A 23,295-nucleotide genomic window follows, 5' to 3' on the forward strand; every position below is an offset into this window, starting at 1 on the left:
TCCAATATGGGCTTGTATAAAATATGTAGTATAAAGTGATTACATATTAAAAGGCCTAAAGTATTTGGGCCGTTATGCAGTTTCAAGTATTTGTAAATTGGTTAAGTTGTTTAGCTTAAAATCAATTTTCTGGTTTTTTTTCTTTTTCTTATTGAAGTTTATTCAAGACTATTGTATCAATTATGTGTAGTGTAGGTAGATATTGAATGTTACTTAAATTTTCGCAAATAACTTCCAACGATTTAGTATGAAGAGAGATCCCAGAGGCAAAGATAACAACATGACAATTTTCATTATAGTTTTGCTTGCTCCAATAGGGGAAATAACATGACATCTTTATATACTAAAAAATCAAGCAGTAAGGTGTTTTAAGTTTTAATGACTTACTTGAGGAAAGTACAATTGACAGTATAAAATACACAATAAAATTAAGCACCAAAACAAACAATGGAAATCCTAATAACAGTTCAAGGCATGACCTTGTGTTAACACCTATATTTTCTGGAGTGAATTGGTTGTCGCTGGTGAACTTCAACATCAAACCAAACCAGCTTCCAGTACCAGCAATGCCTCAAAAACACATAAATCAGTGTGAAGGAACAAGAAACTTCTTAACTTAAAGAGTTATTTTTTTATACATGAAACCAAAAACACAACACATTATCATCAGGAGGACCATTGTTTGGTCAGAATCAGACCAATAAAGGGAATCTATCAGAATTTATTCATACAAAGAATCTATATCCACTTGATGAAACTAAAGGCTAATCAGACGACAAAGTACATACTCTTTTTTTTTAAGTAACAAGCAAATTCACCAAATAATTCTCACCAGAAACAGTCTATCTGCTGCTCCTACGAAGTATGAACACAAGAAAGATGAATGAAGAGGTAAACACTGGATGCAGAGGTTTATCGATCTATTCATGCTTTTCGATTTTATTATTATTTTTGGTTCCCCAGGAAGAGATCGATGAACCGCTGCCTCCAGTGACTCTCTCAACTCTTTTTTTTTTTTTTTGTTTTTTTTCAATAAAATTCCAAAATGTAAACGAAAGAATAAAAATATTTCCCAAATCGGAGCAAACAAAACATATCAGATCTGGAAAAATCAACGGTCTAAACAGACACCACAAGTAATAAATAGCTGCAATCTTTATTACCTTATCAATCAAATGGACCAAAAAAAAATAAAACATATACTCTATCCCTGTATACTTACACATGCAGCAGCTCTGCAAACAAACTCTAGGACGAAGAAGAGAGTCAGATATTTATTTATTTTTTGAGTAAATATCAAATCTAGTAGTAATATGTAGTATCCAACAACCAAAAAAAGAAAATGAAGTAAGTATCAACCAGGAATCTGACGAGAGTCGAGAGAGAGAGAGATACCATTTGTGATTTGCCTATTGGCCTACTACATCTCTCTCCTCTATCTCTCTGTATCTGATATAAAAAAAAAAAAAAACATTCTAGATCGGGTTTGTTTCTTGAACTTATTAAGAATTTTTTTTTTTTTTTTTTTGAAAATTGAAATCACTCCCAGTTTTATCTTTTAGAGGTGTGATTTTAAAAAATTAATTTATTAGTAATATTTTAAAAACTAAAATGTACCAAAGTCATAAAATACTAGTATAAACTTTTTTTGTTGTTGGTATAAATTTTGAATAAAACCAGATTTGGTATAAACTATATCGAATTATTTAATGCAAATTCCATGTTGAGAGCCATTTAATTTTTTTTTTTTAAACCATTATTTGAGTAAACACGTACTTGAGTTGACCAAGAAAAAAAAAAACAATGTATAACTTATATAAATTGAAATAACTTGCAATGTAAATTGGGCTTAAACGGGTCGGGTCGGGTCACATATGTAATGTTTGATATAAAGCCCATTTCCTACGTCTTGAAAAAGAAGGTAATTTATTTATCAAGACGCGCTGTCGATCACTTTGGGGGAAAAGTGGGATTCACGCGCTTACTTTTGGTCTTTCTGTTTTTGCCCTAATCGATCTCTCTGCGTAGAGAGAAACCGAAACAAGAGAGAGAGAAAGCCCGCCGGATAAGATCCCGTCTGATCTCGCCGTGACTCGGTGTCGTAACTCGTTTAACTTACCTGATCTCCGTCTTTGATCTGCCTCCGTTTCGATCCCTGTTATATAATACACTCGTTAAAAAGTATATCTCTCTATCTCTCTGACTTTCTCCTTATAACTTCGTCGGCCATAGATCTTCGTGGTAGCAATTTTATTCAATCTGATTGTTGTTATTTTTTGTATGTAGAGCTAAAAAACGATGGATCCGATGGATATAGTTGGAAAGTCCAAAGAAGATGCTTCGCTTCCAAAAGGTTTAGCCTCTTCTTCTTCTTTTCTTTTTGGGATGTTTCTGTCAATTAGTGAGTTTGTAAGGTAAAAATTGAATGTATCCATGGCGTTTCAGGTTAACTCAATGCAACGATGAAAAGAAAGCATGAACTGCATTAGATTTTTTCACCTTACTCTTAATTCTTGTTTGCTTACAAAAAAAAAATTATGTTTGTTTGTTTGTGAATATGGCAGCTACCATGACAAAGATTATAAAGGAGATGTTACCAGCAGATGTTCGTGTTGCTAGAGATGCTCAAGATCTTCTCATTGAGTGTTGTGTAGGTAAAGATTGATTACTCTTTTCCAAATTTCTCAAACAAGCCTATATATCAAGACATTGATGAAACTGATCATTGTTTCAAATTTGTTGTTGTGTGAACATTATTGGCAGAGTTCATAAATCTTATATCATCGGAGTCTAACGAAGTATGTAACAAAGAGGATAAACGAACAATTGCCCCTGAGCATGTTCTCAAAGCTTTACAGGTTTGGTGTTTACATTCACTCAGATATTTTGTCAATGTGAATGTTTTGGAATGGTGATTTTATTCATATGAAACAGGTTCTTGGCTTTGGGGAATACGTTGAAGAAGTCTATGCTGCTTATGAGCAACATAAATATGAAACAATGGTAATCCATTATTACACCATCCCTATCCTAATAATAATCCACACTTTGAGTATATAAAAAAATATTAATTGGTTTCCTTTTGTGTGTGTATTGCAAATTATTGCAGCAAGATTCACAGAGAAGCGTGAAGATGAACAGCGGAGCAGAGATGACGGAAGAAGAAGCAGCAGCGGAACAACAGAGAATGTTTGCAGAAGCTCGAGCAAGAATGAATGGAGGTGTTTCAGTTCCTCAACCTGAGCAACAACTAGAAGATACCCAACAACAGACAAATCTACAAAGCTAATCAACAAAGCCAGAGAAGGGATCCTTCTTTTTTTCTTTTCTTAACATTATCCTTTTGACTTTTTTTTTTTTTTTTGGTTTTGCTTTCTAGCATTTCTCTGTAAAGTGCAAAATTCGTCGCGTCTTGGTGTTGATATGCTCTTTACAATTATTTTAACTTAGATTTATGTTTTTTGTTTTGAATCTTCTAAAAAATCACTTTGGTGATTCAGATGTAATTAGTAAGGTTTGTCTTCTTGGTTGTCATTCTGATTTTAATTCCTAAATACAGTTTTCTTAGAACTTGATAGTGCTAAAATGCAAGATATCGAATTCTAGACACTTTTGTTCACAGACAATAAAATATCAGAAGCAATCCAAACCGGAGAAACTGACCCGATTTGTTTCTTGTCAAACCAATAAATTAACCAGCCAAGAGCTAGACTGCTAGAGGAGGATCACTCTTATTTAGATGTCCAATTAGACCAACATGTGTATCAATTGTTTATTTGGTTAGGCAGCAAGTAATAATAAGAAGGGATTCTTCAACTCTCTTTGTCTCGCCGACATTATACGGACTTGTTATTTGTTGTCAAACACACACACTTTGGCTTTTGACTTTAAAAGCTGTTAATATACATCTAGTAGTAGTAACTAGTAACTAAGCTAATTTTTAAGTAACCAGATAATTTTTCTTTTACGTGACCAGAATCTCACGATTACATATTTTTTTATTTTATTTTTTTTGAAAAAAAGTAATTGAGCACTTTTAGTTATTACTATTATAATTATTCTTCTAGAAAAAGTTGTTTATTTGATATATTTTTTTTATATATATCAAAGCTACTGTGTGTATTTATAACGTGCCTGTTATATAGATTTATAAAGATCTGTTTATTTACCCTTATCTTTGTAAATATGTAAATTATTAAATAATAGTATAATTTTCACCTATTTTTGTTGTCGTCAATTTAATAAAAACTCTTACTGTTTCTTCAGCTCGATTAGCAGTTTAATTTGCACAGCATACTCTTAATAATGCAAATTAATTAATTACAAATCCGATTTAGTCTTCTGCTAACTCATAATTTTAATTGGTCATTAAATAAATAAAATCTTCGGTATAATTCCACCGCTGCGACGAGAGAGGAGCACAGACACAGAGAGATCTCTCTCGTTTCGTTTTATTTTCCCGGAAAATCTGGGAAAAAAAAACTTAAGCAACCATCGATCCTCTGAGGAACAAAAAAAAAAAAACTCGACTCTCTAGTCCACCAATTTTTTTTTTCCCCTTTTCACCTCTCTCTTCTCATCATCGTCTCTTCGTCATTTCCTGTAATTTTCACTTTTTCTCCCCTTTTTTTTTGAATCTCTCCTCTTCCTTCACCGTTTCTTTTACTTGATGATAAATTTTTTGATCAGATCTAGTGTAGAAGAAGAATAGGTAGGATTGTAATTTTGTAGGGAAGAGATTATTATGTATATGGATCGAGAGAGAAGGAGTTCATCATCTTCTTTATCTAGTCGTAATGGGACACCTGAATATAGCAATGGAAAATTCAGAGATGATAATAATGGTTACGGAGGATTCTTAGATCGATTGGAGAATTCAAATTCACGTGAGGACAAGAGTCCTACTAGATCGAAGATCCTCCGGATCCCGTCTCCAAACTCGTCTCCTCCTCCTTCTAGCTCTTCACCTCCATTTCATGGTTCCAATTCCCCTGACCGTGGTGGTTACATCGAACACCGCGTCTCCAAGTACGATACTCTCGCCGGCATTGCTATTAAATACGGTGTTGAGGTAAATTAAAACATTCTCCCAGCTGAAAATTAGGTTTAAGGTTGTTTGTGTAAAATTGACATACAACTGTATTTTAATTAGAGAGATATAAAAAGTTCAGAATTTTATGGATACTTGTGTAAAGGTTTTTTTTTTTTTTTTTTGGGAATTGAGGTATGATGATGATGATGAAGAACACATGAGAGGAAAAAGTTATTTGTCAGAGAGAGAGCTTTGCTTGTAATGCTTTTGAAGCTGTATGTATTGTTTATTCCTAATTGTTTTTTTTTTTTTCTTAACTTTCTCTAATTTCAGGTTGCAGATGTGAAAAAGATGAATAATCTTGTTACTGATCTTCAAATGTTTGCTCTCAACTCTCTTCATATTCCTTTACCTGGGAGACATCCTCCTTCTCCTTGTTTGTCTAATGGCTCCTTACACCATGGGTACTATTTTATATCCTCTTTAGACATGCTTTTGATCTGCGAGCTAGCAAAATAGCCTTGTTTGTGTTGGACTGAAGCTGTCTATTCTCATTATCATGTAATCCTGCGGTTTTGTATATGGTTTTAATACATGGAATCTTGTTTGTAGAGAGGGGTGTTCATGCCACGAACCGGAATCACCAAACCATAGCAACGAGGACGTCTTTGATTCGTTTCAGTCTCTGAGATTGAAATCATCTGAGAAGAAAGTCTCTCCAGCCATGTACTCACTGCAAGGTTATTACGGGCTAAAACCAGCAGACAGAACAGTCTCTGATGGAGGATGTTTCGAGATGGGAAATTACAAGACCGAAACTTCTCGTCATAATAATCAATATCTCAGACCTTTCCCGTCCACAAATGCTCCCTTGAATCACCATAGGAAATCTAGAAGCTTGGTCAATGCACTTATCGAAGAGGTTAACCAATCACCGGAGAATAACTCTCAAGAACAGAACTCCGACAAGTTGTTTATGAGGAGACGCCAAAAATCTGAAGCCGACTTTACATCCCGGACTCCAGAGCTTGTGTTGAAAGAAGAGAACGGTAGCAGCAATGGCGGGTTTTTATCAATAGCTGGAAAAGGCTTAGCTTTGAGATCAAAAGCTTCAAGCAGAACCAATCTAGCAGAATATGAGAACAGTAATTTCAGTCCGGTAGCAATCAACTTGATGGATGCTCCAGTTTCAGACAGCTTTAGCAGTGTAAGAAAATCTTCGAGTGCTTCGAGTCTACAAGATCCAGACGGTAACAGCAGTAACGGTTCGTTGTCTCTGTGGCCAACTTCAAAATGGAGCTTAAAACCTGATTTGCTTACACCAGCGGCTATAACAAGCTCAATCTTTGATGGATTACCAAAGCCTTTAACAGGTCGGAGAAACAAAACGGCTCTGGACTAAAAAAGGTCAGTTTATCGTTATTTAACTGCCTTATTCTTTTTTTTGGGGGACTATACGAATCAATTGCAAAAGAAGCTATTTTAGCTTAATGCCGAGTAAATACAAGTAAAGAGAGATTAGAGAAAATTTGAAGGAAGGAAGAAAAAAAAAAACTTCCAAAATTGAAATTTATAAAGAAGGAAGAAGCTTCTGATGATGTAATGATTGGGTTTTTTTTTTTTTGTAAGTTATAAAAGTTATGCTGTACCATTTTCTGGGTGGGGGTTGTATTGTATCGACGACAATATCCTTAGCGTAGTTAAAAATCTTTTTATTTCATGATACATTTGTCACACATACTAAATTGTATTTTCATGCATTTATTTAATAATGCTTTTATTAAAGTGCAAAGGCTGTCTCTCTGTATGTTCGTCTTTTATGGTTTATTCAACCGTAACTCGGATTGAGCCAAGCTGAAAGCGTCTTTTCTGCGTATTTTAATTATAAAGTTCTCTCATATGTGTTATTGAATAATGCTTTCCAGACGTAGCCGGGGTTGTTTTGTCGAAAGCACAGTGTCAACGTGTTAGCCACACCGTTATGTAAACCCTGGAATGAATCAATAGAAACGAGCGAAAAGAAAGTGAAAACTAATTATTTTAGACTGAATTTTAAATCAATATGTGCCAGTTTTTTTGCGAGTAAATCTAACTTATCAAATTATCTCAGCAATTAACAATAAATTACAAAGCGTAAACAACAAACTAATGTACATAAAAATTTGCAAGTGTTATATAAAATGTAACATCTAACCAGACTTGAATCATCGACTTCATATTATATCAAAAAAGGTCATGATACAAAAGTAGACACTGTTCCGTCACTGCTGCTTCTGGCTGGCACAACCAATGCTTTTTTTTTTCCATCGCCGCTTACGACTTCATCACTGTCATCGCTCATGCTATCGCCATTACTACTGCTACCAACGCGTCACACCAGCACAACCACTTTACACTTACCGACATTCTTTTGTGATGGCCGAGTCAGTGTGAAAAGGATTGTGTAACATGTTGGCGGTAGAAGCGATCGGTGATTTTTGCTGTTGCTGTAAAAAATATTAATAGCACAACTTGCAACATATGTGTATAAGTTCGAACCTTTTTGCTCAGAATTAGACAGTTTTGGCAAATCTAATTTTCACTTCATGTAGAAAAACATTATTTATTGAAATCACTTAATCAAAGTCCCGTAGTCTTGTATGACAGTGAGATGAGCTAGATCTTCTCAATTCTAGAATATTCTAGTAGATCGTTTCACATGCGCTTTAACCGGTTTCGACTCTTCGTTGCTATTTTATGAACACAGAATTTTAAAATACTCATGCCTTAATATTCACTAGACGTGATCTATAAAAGATTCCGTTCTTCCATTTTCTGTAGGCTCATGTTTCATTTCCAGCTCAATGCTTTTTTATTGAAAATATAATTCTAACCAGAAAAAAAATGCTCAAACAAGTATTTACTAAATGGTGAATCTTTGACAAACTGTACCTTTCAAAGAGAGAATGCATAAGAAAACCTAACCTGCAGACTTCAGAGACCCAATCATAAGCTTCTAAGTCTGATTTAATCCCAATCACTTAGATAGTCTCTGGTTCCACCACACAATCTAATAAAAAACCTGAAACAACCACGCAACAAATGTGAGATTCTCGCACCGAGCGACGTATATCTCTCGCTGACCAAAGCCCAGTCAGTCCGGGCCAGTTATCAAACTTTGAAGAAACATCTCAATTTAACGACTAGTAGTCTTTACCTCGAGTTTACGCCGAAACTTGATCCAAACAGGACGCCATTTCCACCACTCCGGGTTCAAGTGTAAAACCTAGCACGAGATAACGCAGCTGAGTGATAATGTACTCGGAGTTGAAGTCAACATACAAAACTAGAATGCCAGATATAGAAAGACCAAAGAGATCTGTAGACAACATAGAGACCATGTCGATCAAGAAACTAAATCATTCATACAGCAAATTCTACCGTTATTATCATAAATCCACAATGCTGGAAACCTTATAGATTGAACTAGCAGCCATAGACAAGTCTGGTTTAAAAGATGAAAAAAATATATATTTCAAGACAAAAAAGAGGAACCGATACCTCAAGTCCTCAACAAACTTCAGATAAGCAGTGCACAGTTGTTGAGAAATGCATGCGTCATCGTTCCTGCTAAGGCATTCAGCCTAGAGCACCTAGGTTATGCACAGAACAGACATTTGTTAAGAACAATAATCAAGAAACTTAAAATGCTGAGAAGAATCGTCTAGAAGGAAAACTTCTAAGTGACTTTCCCCACAGACAACAAGAAACACTAGAAAGGTCTCCATTTAGGGAACCACTATTAAGAGCAAATTGACAGACTTGCACCTAATATTGGAACTTCTCACAATAGTGACTACCTTAGAACCTAATTACTTCTGTGTGCAGACACAACCGTTATAAAATGTGCAATTTTTAAGATCGTGTCTCAAATGCCAGTAAAGAAAGTTTTGAGTTAGATGGTTCTTGTCAGAAAAAAGATTGCACCCGATATATTAGGACTTAAAAGCTTGACAATTGTTTAACTAGACAAAACTGTGCATGGTCATTGGCCTAATTACAGTATCTGAGTAACAGAAGTACTAACCAAATTAGAAACTAGGGCATATACTGTGAAGAATATGATCCGGTGATACATTTGTCAGGAACAATTACAACATATAGCAATATCCTGACAATAGTCTGCAGAGTTTTGATGCCTCTGGAAGTGAATATACCGCCAAAAAATCCCTTTATGGAAGAAAAGTGCAGGTTCTCTATTTCGAACTGTTTGATACAATCCAAAAATAGAAAATCAGAGACAGAGAAGAAAAAAAAAAAAAAAAAGAGACACTAGCAGCTTGCTAATCAAAGTGTAAGCGAATAATCAAAAGGTAGTCTACCTTAACTTCAGGGTGGCCTCCATCGAGCCGTGAAAGGTACGTCTGGCCGAGATGGAAGCATCTGCGAAGCACCATGACCTTGAATGGCAGAATAAAACGTTATTGTAGGGAAACGTGTAGGATTCCACAAATGCATCTCTGAGCGTCTTAAAGCAGATTAGTTGATTTAAATCGCCTCACCTGTAATTGTCGGGCCACCTTGCACGTTATTAGCAGCAAACTGATAGCTCATTGTCCCTGAAGGTCTTTCGGGAGGCGGCTGAAAGAAACCTGTCATTGCAAATAAAACAACCAATATCAACTAAAGGAGAATCATAACCTACTGAAGTAGCATAAACAAACTAACAAAACAAAGGTTTCTCGCATCTGCATACCGTCTGTAACAGTAAGAGAGCCTGGAAATGGATTTCTTCCACTTATCCAGGCTCCATTTTGAGTATCTGCATTACGTCCATTTGAAGACATCCGCCACGCTTCCTCATTCATATGTCGCTGCCCATCAACTGACTGAGAAGGAAAAGGGTAAGGATGAGGAAAGGAGGAACGCTGGGGTTCTGATTGAAGGCTTGGAAACGAAAAATGGCTGGATGGTGCTGGGGCAAGATTCCTAATCACAGGTCTCTGTAGAAAAGAGGTATTGCTCGGCCGAAGCTGTTGGTTCCGCTGCATAGATATCTGGTACTCATGTTGCAATGATGCATGTGCTGGGTGAGTGAATCCTGGTTTATTTAGTAATGAAGGATGGCTAGGCATTGACGGTCGAGTTAGAGCTATAGATTGTGAAGACGGTGGAAGTGCAAATGGAGCGGGTGGTGGAGTAAAAAAATGATCAGAGGGAGGTGGCGCAAATGGCAGCTCCGGTGGAGATGACGGGGGTGGAGGCGGAGACAGCGGTGGTGGAGAAGGAGGTAGAGGAGGGGGAGATGTAGGCGATTCATGAGGTAGCGAAGGAGAACATGCTGGAAAAGGAGGGATCTCAGTTGCATAGGTTGCAGCCGGTGAGTCCTCCTTCGCTCCAATCCCACAGACATACGAAGGTTCGTCATCTGTCAGCTGACAAGACGCATCTTCCATTTCACGAACACCACTGACATCTACTACACAGTGAGGTTTATCACTCGAACTATCATGTGCCTCTAACTTGCCTAACGCATGGACTGGTTCTTCCATATGTGTGTTTTTAACTTCATGTGATGTGCTTGGAAGATCCTCATCTTCTTCATCATCTCCAAAATTGTGAGAAGATAAGCCTGCCAGCTGAAAACTTGCATTGCTGCAGAAAAAACTCGTTAACGTATAAATTAACAGTACTCTTCCGAACAGCAATAAAACTGTCTCTAACAATTATTCAGACTAAAAATTTCCTACTAAGCTTCTACATGCCCATCAAATATATTAAATCTGGAAAGCTGAACTACAGAACAAGATAAGTATAATGCATACCTCCCATACTCGTCAACAAGCATCCCTTCCATGTCCCTTAGAGGATCATCTACAGAACGCTCAGATCTAGAAGGACGTCGTAGGGAAAACCCAACAGTTTTATCATCACCAGAAGCACCAATATCACCAATATAACGACGTAAAAGAGAATCTGGGAAAATCTTCCTCTTAAGCCACAACCTCAATACCTAGCAGGAGCAAGAGATCACTGACTCTGAACAACAAAATCATGAGACTGTCCTCGAAACGAACAAAAAGTAAAAGAACCTTGCGACATTGATGACGATTTTCACGAGCACCAGTCCCTGGAGGAGCAGCAGCTCCTAGAAGGCGTGGAAGGGCTGCCTGCACAGTAGGAATATACGAACCGCCTGTATTACCTAAAGAAGATTCATATGCATCACGAACGATCACTTTAGTCTTATCAGTTATACAGAAGATAAACAAAGAAATTCTCTTTGACTGTAGAGAGTAATACAATTAAAAAACAAAATACCACGAGCGCCTCAGAAAATTGACAATTTGGAAAGAGATACTGCATCCATTCAGGAGAAGGCTTACCTTTTTGTTTATGGGAACATTGGGTGATCGAATCAACGAGAAAGAACAAGTCCACTTTACGACGAAAATGAGGCTCAATTTCCAACTTTCGAATGAGAAGTTCCACAACCTACAAAACACGATAAAATTACCCCATCAAACGCTGTAAATAATTTTGTCCAAGAATTTTCAGCTGGCAATGGTACATTACTCTATTAAATCTTCATTTGCAGTCTATTCCTAAGTTTATCATAGGAAATTCTGGCTGGCGGTCTTAAAAAAGAGGAAACCACAGAAAGAAGAAAAGTGTTGACCTGAGGTAACTATTTAACTCACCTCACTGGCAATCCCATACTTGGCACAATTAATTGCCATGCGTGTTGCACGTCCAATACTTTCCTTAGTTCTGGATAAGGTCTCTAGCATTCCCTCAAACGTATCTCGAGAAATCGCAGCCTCAGTGTCACCACTTAGTGAACCCTCAACCGACCTATGCCCTGAACTAAATCTTCTCTCTTCCTTCTCTTCAGTCCAAGCTTGGTTACTTGATGGGGATTGGTGGCCATGAATTGATGGAGTAGAATCTTCTTGAGGTTCCTGAGCAACAATCAGCATCGCATCGCCAGCAGAAGATGAAACATTCTGAACTATGAAAGGGCTTTGACTTGTCTGCATTGGATCGATGGTAAAGGAATTATGGTCTATATTCACAGGAGGTGAAGTATGTGAATGTGCTTGTTTTCTTTTTTCTTGGGCAGCTGCAATTAGATGCTTCATAGATGAAGAAGAATCTGGCATCCGAGAACTGATCAATGAGGCACTTCCATTTTCTTGATTGCCCGTAATCCTATGATAACAAAAAACATTAAACTTTAACCTCCAAGCAAATATGAACATATCAATGACAAAGGGAAAGACAAAAAAACATACATGTCAGCGGACAAGTTCACAGAATTGCCTGTTGACACTCCAACATCGTTCAGACAAGTTGCAACTTTTGGAGTGCCTGTTGGGTTTTCTTCCAAAGCTGGTTTGCTTCTCTGATTTTTTGTCTTTGAATGAGAAGAGCTTAATATATCTGAACCAGCCATTGCGTCCTTGGATGAATCACCTTGGCATTTTTTGGGGATCCCCACACCAGAGACTTTCGCAACTTTATTCTGTCCTGCCACCTGCTCCATAGTTGATAGCAACTGAGGGGACTTATTAGGAGATCTACAGATCTGCTTGACATTCTGTGGGGGCAGCTTGATCAATGGTTTTCCTATAGAGGAGCTGTTTGAAGGGTCCTCCACGCTATCTGGCATTCCTGAACCAGAGACTTTTGCAGTTTTATTTTCTCCTGTCACCTGTTTCTTAGATGAAACCAACTGATGGGAATTTTTAGGAGAACTCAAGTTCGGCTTGATATTCTTTGGGAGCAACGCGTTGACTGGTTTTCCCATAGGTGAGTTATACCCCTCCATGCTGCCAGGTAGTGCTAGTGAAGCATCCTTGTTATGTTGATACAGATGTACTTTCCCTTTTTTTGCACTGTCTGCAGATCCAGCTAATAGCTTTGCTTTAATAGAAGTATCATGGGATGCATAAGCACTTTTAGGACCATCCGAAGAAGCTAATTTAGCTTTGGGAACATTGGTATGTCCTCCATGAACTGGAGTCTTTGGGTGTTCATTATCATCATCATCGTCATAAATACAAACCGCCCTCCTTCTCTTCGGCAGCTGAGCAGCTGGAACCTTCACATCGCTATCAGAAGATAACTTCATCTTCTGTTCAGGATGTTTACTCCTTTTAGGACCATCCGTAGAAGCTAATTTAGCTTTGACAACATTGGTATACCCTCCATGAACTGGAGTCTTTGGGTCTTCATCATCATCATCATCGTCATAGATACAAACCGCCCTTCGTCTCTTCGGCAGCTGAGCAGCTGGAACCTTCACATCGCTATCAGAAGATAACTTCATCTTCTGTTCAGGATGATTTGTCCCCTCTTTATTGAGAGGCCCAGAAAAAGAGGAAACACTTGTGTGCTCCACTGTCTCTTTGCGGCGCTTCGTACAAGCGACTGCTTCCTTATCAATTTGATTTTTTCCATCAGCCTTGCCTTCACCAACAGGAAGAAGACGTTTTCTCTTACATTGTTTTTGATCCTTCGCATCTTCAGACCGTGGCCTTTTAACAGCACGTTCACTATCATCTGCTCCTGATGCAGACTTTCCTATTTCACTTTCAAACTTTTTTTTCTTCTCTAAAATCTCAGAGACTCGGGCGATAGGTTTCTCTTTCAGCAACTCTTTCGGCTTTTTAGAACTAGCGATTTTCACATCCAAAACCACCTTATTGTCACAAGATTCTATTTTACTGCCATGCTCTTGTCCCTTTTTGTTGCCCTTTAATTTCTGACCTCGGAGATGACTGTCAGTAGCCGCTTGATTATCAGGCACACGTTTGGCTCTATGAACCTTATCTTTACTTCTTTTGTTCGTGTCACCAGCTGTCTTCTTGATTATCCTCTGACCATTGGCCGAATTCTTTCCATGGTCAGTGCAAGTGACACCGTCAATTTTATCCCTAGAATCTGCTACCTTTAAGATAGGGTCAAGAGATCCATGCTCCACCGGCTCACTACTCTGGGATGTGGTTCTGTCATTTGATTTCAATGAATCTTGCTCTCCTAAGTCAGGCTTTGTCTCTGCACCATTATCCTCAACTAAATTACCGAGACAAGGGTCAGACCTAGAATCAAACTTATCAGATTTTCCATCATGACCAGCTGGATCCAATATATCTGACTTGTGATTCTGCGACTCTTCAAATGCAGCGGAGATTTCCTCTACGGCTTGTGCAAAGTACTTGACTGTTTTACCTTTACATTTTTGTAATAATTTATCCTTCGCCTCGGTAGTGAAGACTTGAATATCAGCTGGCGTAACAAAACCACTGCATTACAGGAAGATAACTTGGTCAACAACTCATATTGAGAACACAAATTCACACTCAAAAAACAAAGAATCACAGCAACAGGACGTATTGACTAGCAAAAAAGATGCATATAACATTCTATATTTATATGCATTTTATGATAAGATACATCCCGCAACAATCAGTAAACACAAAAGAGGCCGGCTTACATTTCTTTTGTTCCGAAGAAATAAACAAAGTGTTTCTTTGGGTCTGGAACCTGTTTCCAATCTTCGGGCCGGCTGATCTGAAAATGAAAACCATTTAGTTCACAGGAGAAATTAAGTCAACACTGCACAATCACACACAGCTCAACCAGTGTTAACAGCACTTCAAACAAATACAATGCTATGAACATAACAGATAAACATAACAATAAGCTAGAGGATTATACTACTGGCCTTCAAACTTCAGCACAAAAAAAGAGATTACTTTTGGCATATTACAAACCAGCCTCGTTATGAAAGCCTACTAAGGTGAGAGATTTGAAAACAGATCGTTAAGTGTATGTGGCGAGCCAAACTTAACAAAGAAAAAACCATGATCATGAATCAAAACGTCACGAAGCATCAACACCGAGAGAGAGAGAGAGAGGGAGAGAGGGAGCAAGACACAAACCTTAGCAGGCCAAGCAGGGAAGCCTTTGATTTTAGCAAGAACGAGATCACCCAATCTCAGCTCACCAATGGCCAAGGCTTTGTTCGCTCCTCTTTTACGCCCAGGAGCCATCGGCGAAACTGGCTACAAACCCTAATCTTCAACTCAGATAGAAACACCGAACAGAATCACCAATTCCAACTCTTCTTCACCGTTGAGAAAAACGAAATAGCTAGGGCTTCACCCCGTAACGAGCAATGGCGAGGGAAACGAGTGAGATTGAATCAGTGGAGAAAGAGAGATTGAGAAAGAGCGACGATGGGGATTTAGGGCACTAGAAAGCTTTCGCCGGAGAGATGACGCAACAGAGAAACTGGGTTTTACTCTCTCGTCGCCGCGTTTTTACTCTCTCCTCCCCTTTTCCACTATTTTTTTTTTTTTTTTAATTATCAGTATACGTTTTTGAGCAGTTCATTCGTTTTTTTCCTTTTTTTCTTATTTGTTTTTGTTTATATGTTTTGATGAATCGACGCCGTCGGTTGAGTCCCGGCCGGCTAGTTTCATTCCGCCGTATTACGGCGGCTTTCGGATGCTTTATCTCTCTCACAACTTCTAGATGGGCTTCTCATAACCTAAAACCCAATATGATCTAGTTGGGCCGTTAAATTGAGAAAGAAATTGTGAATTTCCATTTGTTACTGGTAGCTTAATAATATTAACCTCACTGTTATTTCCGTTATTTACTAGGAGCTTCAAAATTAGTGCATCAGGTGCTATTTATTTATTTGGGTTTCCCTCCCCAATTGGAACTACAACTACAACACAACACAACACAACACAAGCTCTCTCTTGTTTTATACTATGTCTTCCTTACTTCTCTTTCTTGAAATTTAAATAAGCGGGTTTGGAAACTACTTCTATAAGACTAATATAACCATTTAACCATACAAAGTATCCCAAAATTTTGGTTTCAATTGCATATTTTTCAGCTAGGTTTTATATATATATATATATCTAATAGCGACGTTGGCTGACGTTTTGTCATGTTTGATCTTGTGATTTTTTATGTATACCGGAGAAAAACCTTCAAATGCAAGCGATAGGAAACCAAAAAACTAAATGCAATATAAGTATTTGATACATATAAAACCCAATATGTTCTTCTCAGTCAATCACCAATCATGATTAAGTAAGTTAGGGAACTGAGGTAGTGGCTCGTTATCTCATTATTTAGAGCATGAGTCTTTCGTTTTGGTCAACACAGATGGGAGAAGACTGGAATTTGGGTCCCATGATATATTAGAGTTTTTAGAAGTTGTCTGACTATATGTCACCATCGTTCTGACTTGTTCTTCTATATATTGCTCGAAGATAAAACGTGCGCACCAAAGAACAAGTAATATAGTATTAAAAACACACAACTAACGTTATTCGTGCTGCACCGATCGAGTGATTCTGCAATTAGATTGGTGAGATCATCATATATATGTGTCATCAGATTCAAGTTTGCTACAGACTACAATACTGTTAATTAAAGATATTGGATCATAAAACACGTTACAGAATTTTCATTTATTAAGATTTAAGAGTAAAAGATTCTCTGGTTGAAATTTCAACCGACTAACAGACGTGTAGAGATGTACGTTAACAACAATTTAAACATTGGTTTGTGTGTTATCAATTTAAACAATTGAGGATGCCTACATTAGATTACATAAGCAAAATTAAAGAAGAGGCGTATATACTGTATATAGCGATCTCTCGTTCCTATTTGTCTAATTGTATATCACCATTACGGAGTATATAGAAAGTGCTTTTGAATTTCTTAAGTATTACAGACTTACAGTAGACCAAAGTAACAACTAACAAACACGAGTATCATTCTCATTTCTCAGTCTTCAAATATTCTCCTCCCACAAAAAAAAAAAAAATATACTAGTTGGACTTTCAGGTTTCCAACTATAAATCGACTTCCAAATTCCTAAATTTATCGACAACTAGTTCATAGAGAAAGAAGCCCTTATTACTTTTTTTTTTATATAGTTAAAGAGAAACCCTCATTTACTTGTAACAAAAACTAATGGACCCATAAAGAAAAACTCCTTCACGTGTTCCATGATTCATATCACAATCACATCACTGGATACTCAATCAAAAGCCAATCCAAATATGGTAAGACCAAGAAAGTTCATAGACTACAATACAACAAAATAATTAGCTGCTCAATATTGACCTCTAAAAATACACAAGACAATTTATTATACTTATGTATCGATTCACAATCGATCAATCATCGTTATTAAACAGAAACACTGTTTGTCCCTGATTTTATAACAAGAAAAAAATATGACCAAACCATNAAAAAAAAAAAAAAAAAAAAAAAAAAAAAAAAAAAGAGAGATCGTCATCATGAGAACGAAACGCGATTTGGCCGTCCAAGAAACCCGTCCAAAACGACTTTTCTTTTATACGACTCGGAATTCAAATCCGACACAAAAGCAGAACCGTCGCTACCGTTGCGTTTGCGTTTGGCTAACGCGGCTGCGTCTCTGACACGAGGTAGAACGTAACACCAAGCGGATGTACAAAGAATCGCACAAAGCCGACCCCAAACCAGCATAATCATCAACGTCAATATAATAACCGATATCCCTATGACCGGGTCAAACTTATCGACCCTTGACCCGTTGTGTTTCACCCGAGTTGGTTTCAAGTCGGGTTTCTCGTAACGTTTTGAAGTACACACCCGCTCCGGACACGTGTCTTCTTTAAACGAACCCAACGGTTCCATGGATTTTGATCGGTCGAGTGTTTTGTCTTTTGAGTCCTTCGAAAAAAAAAAACGAACAAAACCAAGAAATGATTTAATGTCACAGCGGAAAATATGAATAACGTCCGCAAATTTAATCAAGAAGAACAAAAAGACAATCATATTGGTCATGAAAGAAATTTAATTTTTCTGAAAATGTTTTTTTTCAACTGTAGACCCCAAAAAAGAGTGAAAAGTCTCAAAATTTATAAAAGATGATTCAACGAAAGATACCTCTGTAGTGTCCTGATTGACGGACTTATCATCAACCGGAATGTTTTGACGATCAGTAGTACGACGTATCACCACCGATAGGGGTTTTTGCTTATCATGATCAGTTTCATCAACGACTTTCAAAGTAGGTTTCTCTGTTTCCTCGATCGGCGACGGTTTGATCTCGCCGTTCTTCAGGCGAAACTTCGAACATGAAAACCACCGACTAATCCGCTTCTTATTCTTCTTCTTCATCTTCTTCTCACCACCGTCTTCCTTCGCAACCATCGGCTTGTCGGAGTGTATTTTCCGAGAAAACCCGAAACAGCCGAGGAAAGACGAAGAAGATCCGAGTGATCTTTCTCGGACTCTCTTCTCTGTTTTCGCCATTTTGCAGTCGGATTGTTGAAAGAAAGAGAAATAATGTTGCGTTTCGTGCGAAGACTTTGAAATATCGCTCGGAGCGGTTGGATTTTATCTTCTCTTCTTTGATTTATTTTAATTTAATTAAAACAATATTTTATCTATCAGTGTGTTGACACATTTCGAAGAATCAACGGAAATATCAAAGTGAGGGAACATAAAATTATTAAGAAAACTGGGACGGGACTAAGTTACAACAAGTTGTATCCAAAACAAAAGTATTAGAAATTCTTACAAGATAAGATAGAAGGGAAAGATAAAAAAAAATAACTCTAGATTTAGGTGTCAATTATGGAGTTTTTTTGGCAAAAGTAATTAAGTGAAGATTATAGATATTCATTTAGATGTGTCAATTTTGTAAAATCATATATGAGAGAATATCTGTCAGAAGTAATTCATCATCTATATTTTCTTACTTCTTTATTTTACTTTGATGATATTTTAAATTTGATTATCTTGAATGTTAATGCCTACTAAACAACATTTCCTCTAATTGGTTTGTTTAATGTAATTTATATTCTTTTTTGTTGATAAAAACAAAAAAAAAGGTTGATGCCTAGTAAATTAAAGTATTATTTTTTCTATCAATGGTTTTGCTCATAAAAGGATTTTTTTACCACATGTTGTGGAATTTTTTTAACACCCACTGGACCATCTCATATGCACTAAGATCCCGAACTATGGATCAATACTTTTGGTTAATAATTTTGTTGCGCCGGAAACTAAAACATGTTATAATTAGACTAAATCATTAAATCAATATCGATCCTTTCCACCTATGATACATAAATTCGAAATACTGAAAGTTGTGTTATTCAAAGAATGAATCACTATATATATACACCACTTGAACTACCAATACTAAATGTTAATGAATGATGTTGGGATACTGAAACGAATGCTGTGTACATGACAAAGAAAGAAAAGTAGAACTTGACTGTTTTCACAAACATAGAAAAACATATAAAAAAACACATAAGAAACAAATCACCTATGTAATCACTATAACGAAAGATAAACAAGTCCAAATGATTCCTTCAAATACAAATGATGGACGACTCGTGGTTTTGTCCAAGGTTTCGTGAAGACCACAGTCATTTTAGTAATCTTGTTCTCGAAAAGTTGCTATACAAATACTCACACAGCTTCAATATGGCCTTAAATTGATATATATTCATATATCACAAAGTGTGGCACAGAACAGTCGGCTGCAATCACATGTGGCGCAAAAGAGTTTATTATGACTAAAACAAGTTTTTGGATGGTTTGACTGAAAGTGCTCTGTTTCAAAAAATTATGAGTTTCTATATTATTGTGTTGGTCCAGTTTCTGAGATTCTTTTCTCAGTATCTGGTTGGTCCAGTTTGTCGCTTTTTTTTGCCCTCGTACATCTTTGATCACATAGACTTCATGAAACAAATAGTATAGTAAACATAACACATGTTGAATAGAGATGCTAAATATAGTCAGTCCCATGTTAAATGAGCTTTATTATTGCTGAAAATATAGAATTATATGATCAAGTACACATACTAATATTTATATTGTGTTATTCTCAAAAATACTATAATTATTATATTATGTCATAATTTTCTAAGAATAGTGACAAAAACAAAGTTGGTCTTCATTACGCGTTCATCACCAATTCATACGTTATGATTTATGAACAAAAACTTCTACAATGACGAACCACGTTATTCAACACGGTGGAAAGATTTGAACGAAAAAAGATTGATTCCTCTTGATAAAATGATTAGTTTAATCAATAAAATAAACCAAAGTAAAAGTTTGATAGAAGAATATAAGTATCGTAGTGTCCACGTTCCAACTTCTACGTTGGACATCTTCGTTTAGCTGTTTTCTATATGACCCATTCGAATTTATGTGTTTTTTTTTTTCTTTGCAAAAGTCATAGTTCATTAATCTCATTCAAGATCGGCTCTGAAACATACGAAATCCCATAAAAATGATTAAAGTAAGGACTCGTTTTGCAGAATACAATGTAATTAATTATAAATAAAAAAACCGTAGAATTAATATAGTGCATACAACTACCAATCAAAATCACCCAAAAAAACAACAATCACTTGTTACAATTCATAAATCTCAAACTCAAAACCTTGAATCACTAAACACTATACAACAATTGTACCCTTCATATGGGCATCAGCAGTAGTAGTGGTCTATCTCAGAGGCACTCCTCTTGACCATATTCACCTTCAAGCCATGCTTCATGTACATAGTTAAAGCCATCTTTGGCTCAACCTTATGACCAGCCTTCACATCAACCCTAACCCTATAGCGGTAAATAATCGTGGCAGCCACATATTTCATTTGGTAATACGCAAAATCCTTGCCTAGACAGAGCCGCGGACCACCATTGAAGGCCGTGAACTTATAAGCTGACTCACTCGTGTACCTGCCGTCTCTTAACCACCTTTCTGGCTTGAACTCACAACAGTCTTTCCCCCAAATCGTTTCCATACGCGCCATTGCATATATTGCGTATATAACTTTTTCTCCTTTCTTTAGTTTCGTCCCATCTGGAAATACATCGTCTTCAAGTACCTACAAAATATTATACTTTTATTTACTCATTGGTAACCGAAATAGTATTAAAGAGAAATTTATGTAAGCCAACCACACCAAACATACCAAAGTTCTTTAACAAGTCACTCTACTATAAAGTTAGATATACTAGAAAATGGTATTTTTGGGGACAAGTAACTAATTAAGTGAAACAGGGCAGGTACCTCTTTGTGATCGACTGGAACTGAAGGATATAATCTGAGAGCTTCAGACAAAGCAGCTTGTAGATAGTCCATTTTCTTGATCTCTTCTGGTCTGAAAACAGGTTCATATTCCATGTTCTTCTTTGTATCTCCATGATCATCTCTCTGCTCAAGAATCTTGCAAATTTCCACCATGATTTTCTCCTCCACTTCCGGATTCTTCTCGACTAGCCAGAAAAACCAGCTTAGAGCCACAGAGGAAGTGTCTCTCCCAGCAAGTATGAAGTTCACACAAATATCACGCAAGAATTTAACTGAAAATTTCTCTCCATTGTCGTCTCGTAGACCCATAAAAATAGTTAAGAGATCAGATCTCTTCCCAGTTTCGGTCTCTAGAGACAGCTCTTTCTTTCTCATCCTGATTACTTCCTCAGCGAAATAATCCACACCTTTTATTGATTCCTTTAGATTCTTCTCTGTTCCTAGGTTAAGAGACCTCATGAGCTTCCACACGAAACCAGGCATCACAAATCTCACAGCTGTTGCTTCTGTTGCATCCTCAAAGGCTTTTGCGAAAGGAATTTCGGGTAGGTTTGGACTAAGACAACCTGGATCTACCCCGAAAGCAATCATACATACATTATCGAACGTTAGCCTTAACAAAACGTCCTGAAGATCAATCTTTTCAGAAGTTTCTAGAACCGGCAAGAGTCGATTATGAACGAGTTCGTGCAATGATTGGCTTGTTAGTTGTCTGAATTTAGCCGAATGGAACTCGACACTTGCTGTTTTCCTTTGCCGTTGCCACGTTTCTTCATCGGCATTGAAAATCCCGTCTCCGAGTAGATCTCGCATGGTCTCACGGAAGTAAGAACCCTTAGGGTAGATAGAGAAACGGGTCTTGAGAATATGCTCAACGTTTCTTGGATCACAAGTAACGACGCAGTTGAGGGTGCTAAACCAAGGACCTTTAAACCGGAAAGTCCCGTTCCTGCTGATAAGAATATCAGATAACCATTCATATATGTTGCTTCGTACTGCAAGAATCAACGAAGGAAGCATGCCAAGAAACGGCCAAACGGGCATCCCTTGATGTTTCTTCTGGCGCAAAGAGTGTATCGTGACAAACACGAAAAGGGCAATACAGAGCTCAAGAATCTGAACGTCTCTTAAGAATAACAGCCTCTGGGAAACCAGAGGCTCGTGGTGGCTTGCAGTAGTCGTAAGATTATAAGCTGAAGAATTAGAGTTCATAGTGAAAAAGAGGGAAACAAAAAGAAACAGTGTGTATAATTTGCAGAGGAAGAGAGAGAGAGAGAGAGAGAGAGATTGCAAATAATGAAACTGTTAGTTAAAATTAGTGGGTGAAGAATATGAAATGAAAGAAGAATGAATTTAAGACGCATAAGTTTCGTGTTTGGCTCTCAATGTGAAATATATTGGGTTTGATTTGGTGAGCTAATAAAAGTTCGTTGTTCTTTTCTAACGGTCTTTTTTAACTTATGTGGCTCTTGATTCTCGTGTTTTGCTTTTTTTTTTTCTTTTTTTTGGCATTTTCTAGTAGGTCAAACCTTTTTGGAGGGGGAATTAAGATTTTTTTTTAAAAAATCGAATTAAAATTAGGGTTTTAGAATATGAGGATTGTCGATAAAAGAAAGTTCACAAGTGGGTAGTGACGGATCACCTAAGTTCTTGTTTATTTATTATACATATTACACTTTACTTCGTCAAACACTTGTTATCAGCAAATACGTGTGGACACTGGAATATTAATATCTTCAGTAATCTGAATAAACATAATATTTTGGGTAGTACTACATTGTTACATACGTACGTACGTGTCGGTGAACCGTTGTTGTTTGATGTTAGGTTTATGAGTTTTATCTGGTGAGTCATTTACGGATTATTGTCCTCGAACAATTTGATAAATCTTTTAAAAAGTTATAATTTTCCCTCGAACAGTTTGGGCTCAGAACGTATGGGCCTCCCAATATAGGCCTTTGATAGTTAATTTGGATTTTCGACCTTATATACAGGCCCTCCTCTTAATGATTATATCAATAAATCAATAGGCCAATTACATTTTTTTAATGTCTTTCGTAGTTAATAATTTACCTTTAAAGATCAGGACGTTCTCAATTAAAAAGTGAATATGGTATAAATTAAACAAGAATAAGCCTG

The 23,295-nt window shown here is 36.9% G+C and overlaps 5 protein-coding genes across 5 annotated transcripts; 2 read left to right on the forward strand and 3 right to left on the reverse strand.

The window, feature by feature from the left end:
• On the forward strand, positions 1,929 to 3,534 carry LOC104769024 (protein Dr1 homolog). Its single transcript, XM_010493142.2, has 6 exons — positions 1,929 to 2,181; positions 2,287 to 2,353; positions 2,565 to 2,654; positions 2,764 to 2,858; positions 2,935 to 3,003; positions 3,110 to 3,534. The coding sequence occupies exons 2-6, from the start codon at positions 2,299 to 2,301 to the stop codon at positions 3,287 to 3,289; spliced, it is 489 nt and encodes a 162-aa protein (XP_010491444.1). The 5' UTR covers positions 1,929 to 2,181; positions 2,287 to 2,298; the 3' UTR covers positions 3,290 to 3,534.
• Positions 4,374 to 6,824, forward strand: LOC104769025. The gene is made up of 3 exons (XM_010493143.2): positions 4,374 to 5,071; positions 5,366 to 5,496; positions 5,645 to 6,824. The coding sequence occupies exons 1-3, from the start codon at positions 4,745 to 4,747 to the stop codon at positions 6,432 to 6,434; spliced, it is 1,248 nt and encodes a 415-aa protein (XP_010491445.1). The 5' UTR covers positions 4,374 to 4,744; the 3' UTR covers positions 6,435 to 6,824.
• Positions 7,104 to 15,133, reverse strand: LOC104769026 (protein HUA2-LIKE 1-like; the record flags this gene model as incomplete). Its single annotated transcript, XM_010493144.2, is given in 14 exon segments — positions 7,104 to 8,093; positions 8,229 to 8,297; positions 8,573 to 8,664; positions 9,099 to 9,277; positions 9,394 to 9,471; positions 9,574 to 9,663; positions 9,768 to 10,666; positions 10,837 to 11,024; positions 11,104 to 11,216; positions 11,398 to 11,506; positions 11,713 to 12,223; positions 12,307 to 14,319; positions 14,511 to 14,587; positions 14,959 to 15,133. Coding segments are annotated over 10 exon segments (4,182 nt in total). The 3' UTR covers positions 7,104 to 8,093; positions 8,229 to 8,297; positions 8,573 to 8,664; positions 9,099 to 9,277; positions 9,394 to 9,400.
• On the reverse strand, positions 17,093 to 18,429 carry LOC104769027 (uncharacterized protein At5g23160-like). Its single transcript, XM_010493147.2, has 2 exons — positions 17,981 to 18,429; positions 17,093 to 17,764 (listed from the first exon to the last, which is right to left on the reverse strand). Exons 1-2 carry the CDS (start codon positions 18,347 to 18,349, stop codon positions 17,345 to 17,347), a joined length of 789 nt encoding a protein of 262 aa, XP_010491449.1. The 5' UTR covers positions 18,350 to 18,429; the 3' UTR covers positions 17,093 to 17,344.
• Positions 20,395 to 22,492, reverse strand: LOC104769028 (cytochrome P450 86B1-like). The gene is made up of 2 exons (XM_010493148.2): positions 21,136 to 22,492; positions 20,395 to 20,950 (listed from the first exon to the last, which is right to left on the reverse strand). Exons 1-2 carry the CDS (start codon positions 22,366 to 22,368, stop codon positions 20,549 to 20,551), a joined length of 1,635 nt encoding a protein of 544 aa, XP_010491450.1. The 5' UTR covers positions 22,369 to 22,492; the 3' UTR covers positions 20,395 to 20,548.

The sequence above is a fragment of the Camelina sativa genome, chromosome 20, assembly GCF_000633955.1.
Source record: "Camelina sativa cultivar DH55 chromosome 20, Cs, whole genome shotgun sequence".
Lineage (NCBI taxonomy): Eukaryota > Viridiplantae > Streptophyta > Magnoliopsida > Brassicales > Brassicaceae > Camelina > Camelina sativa.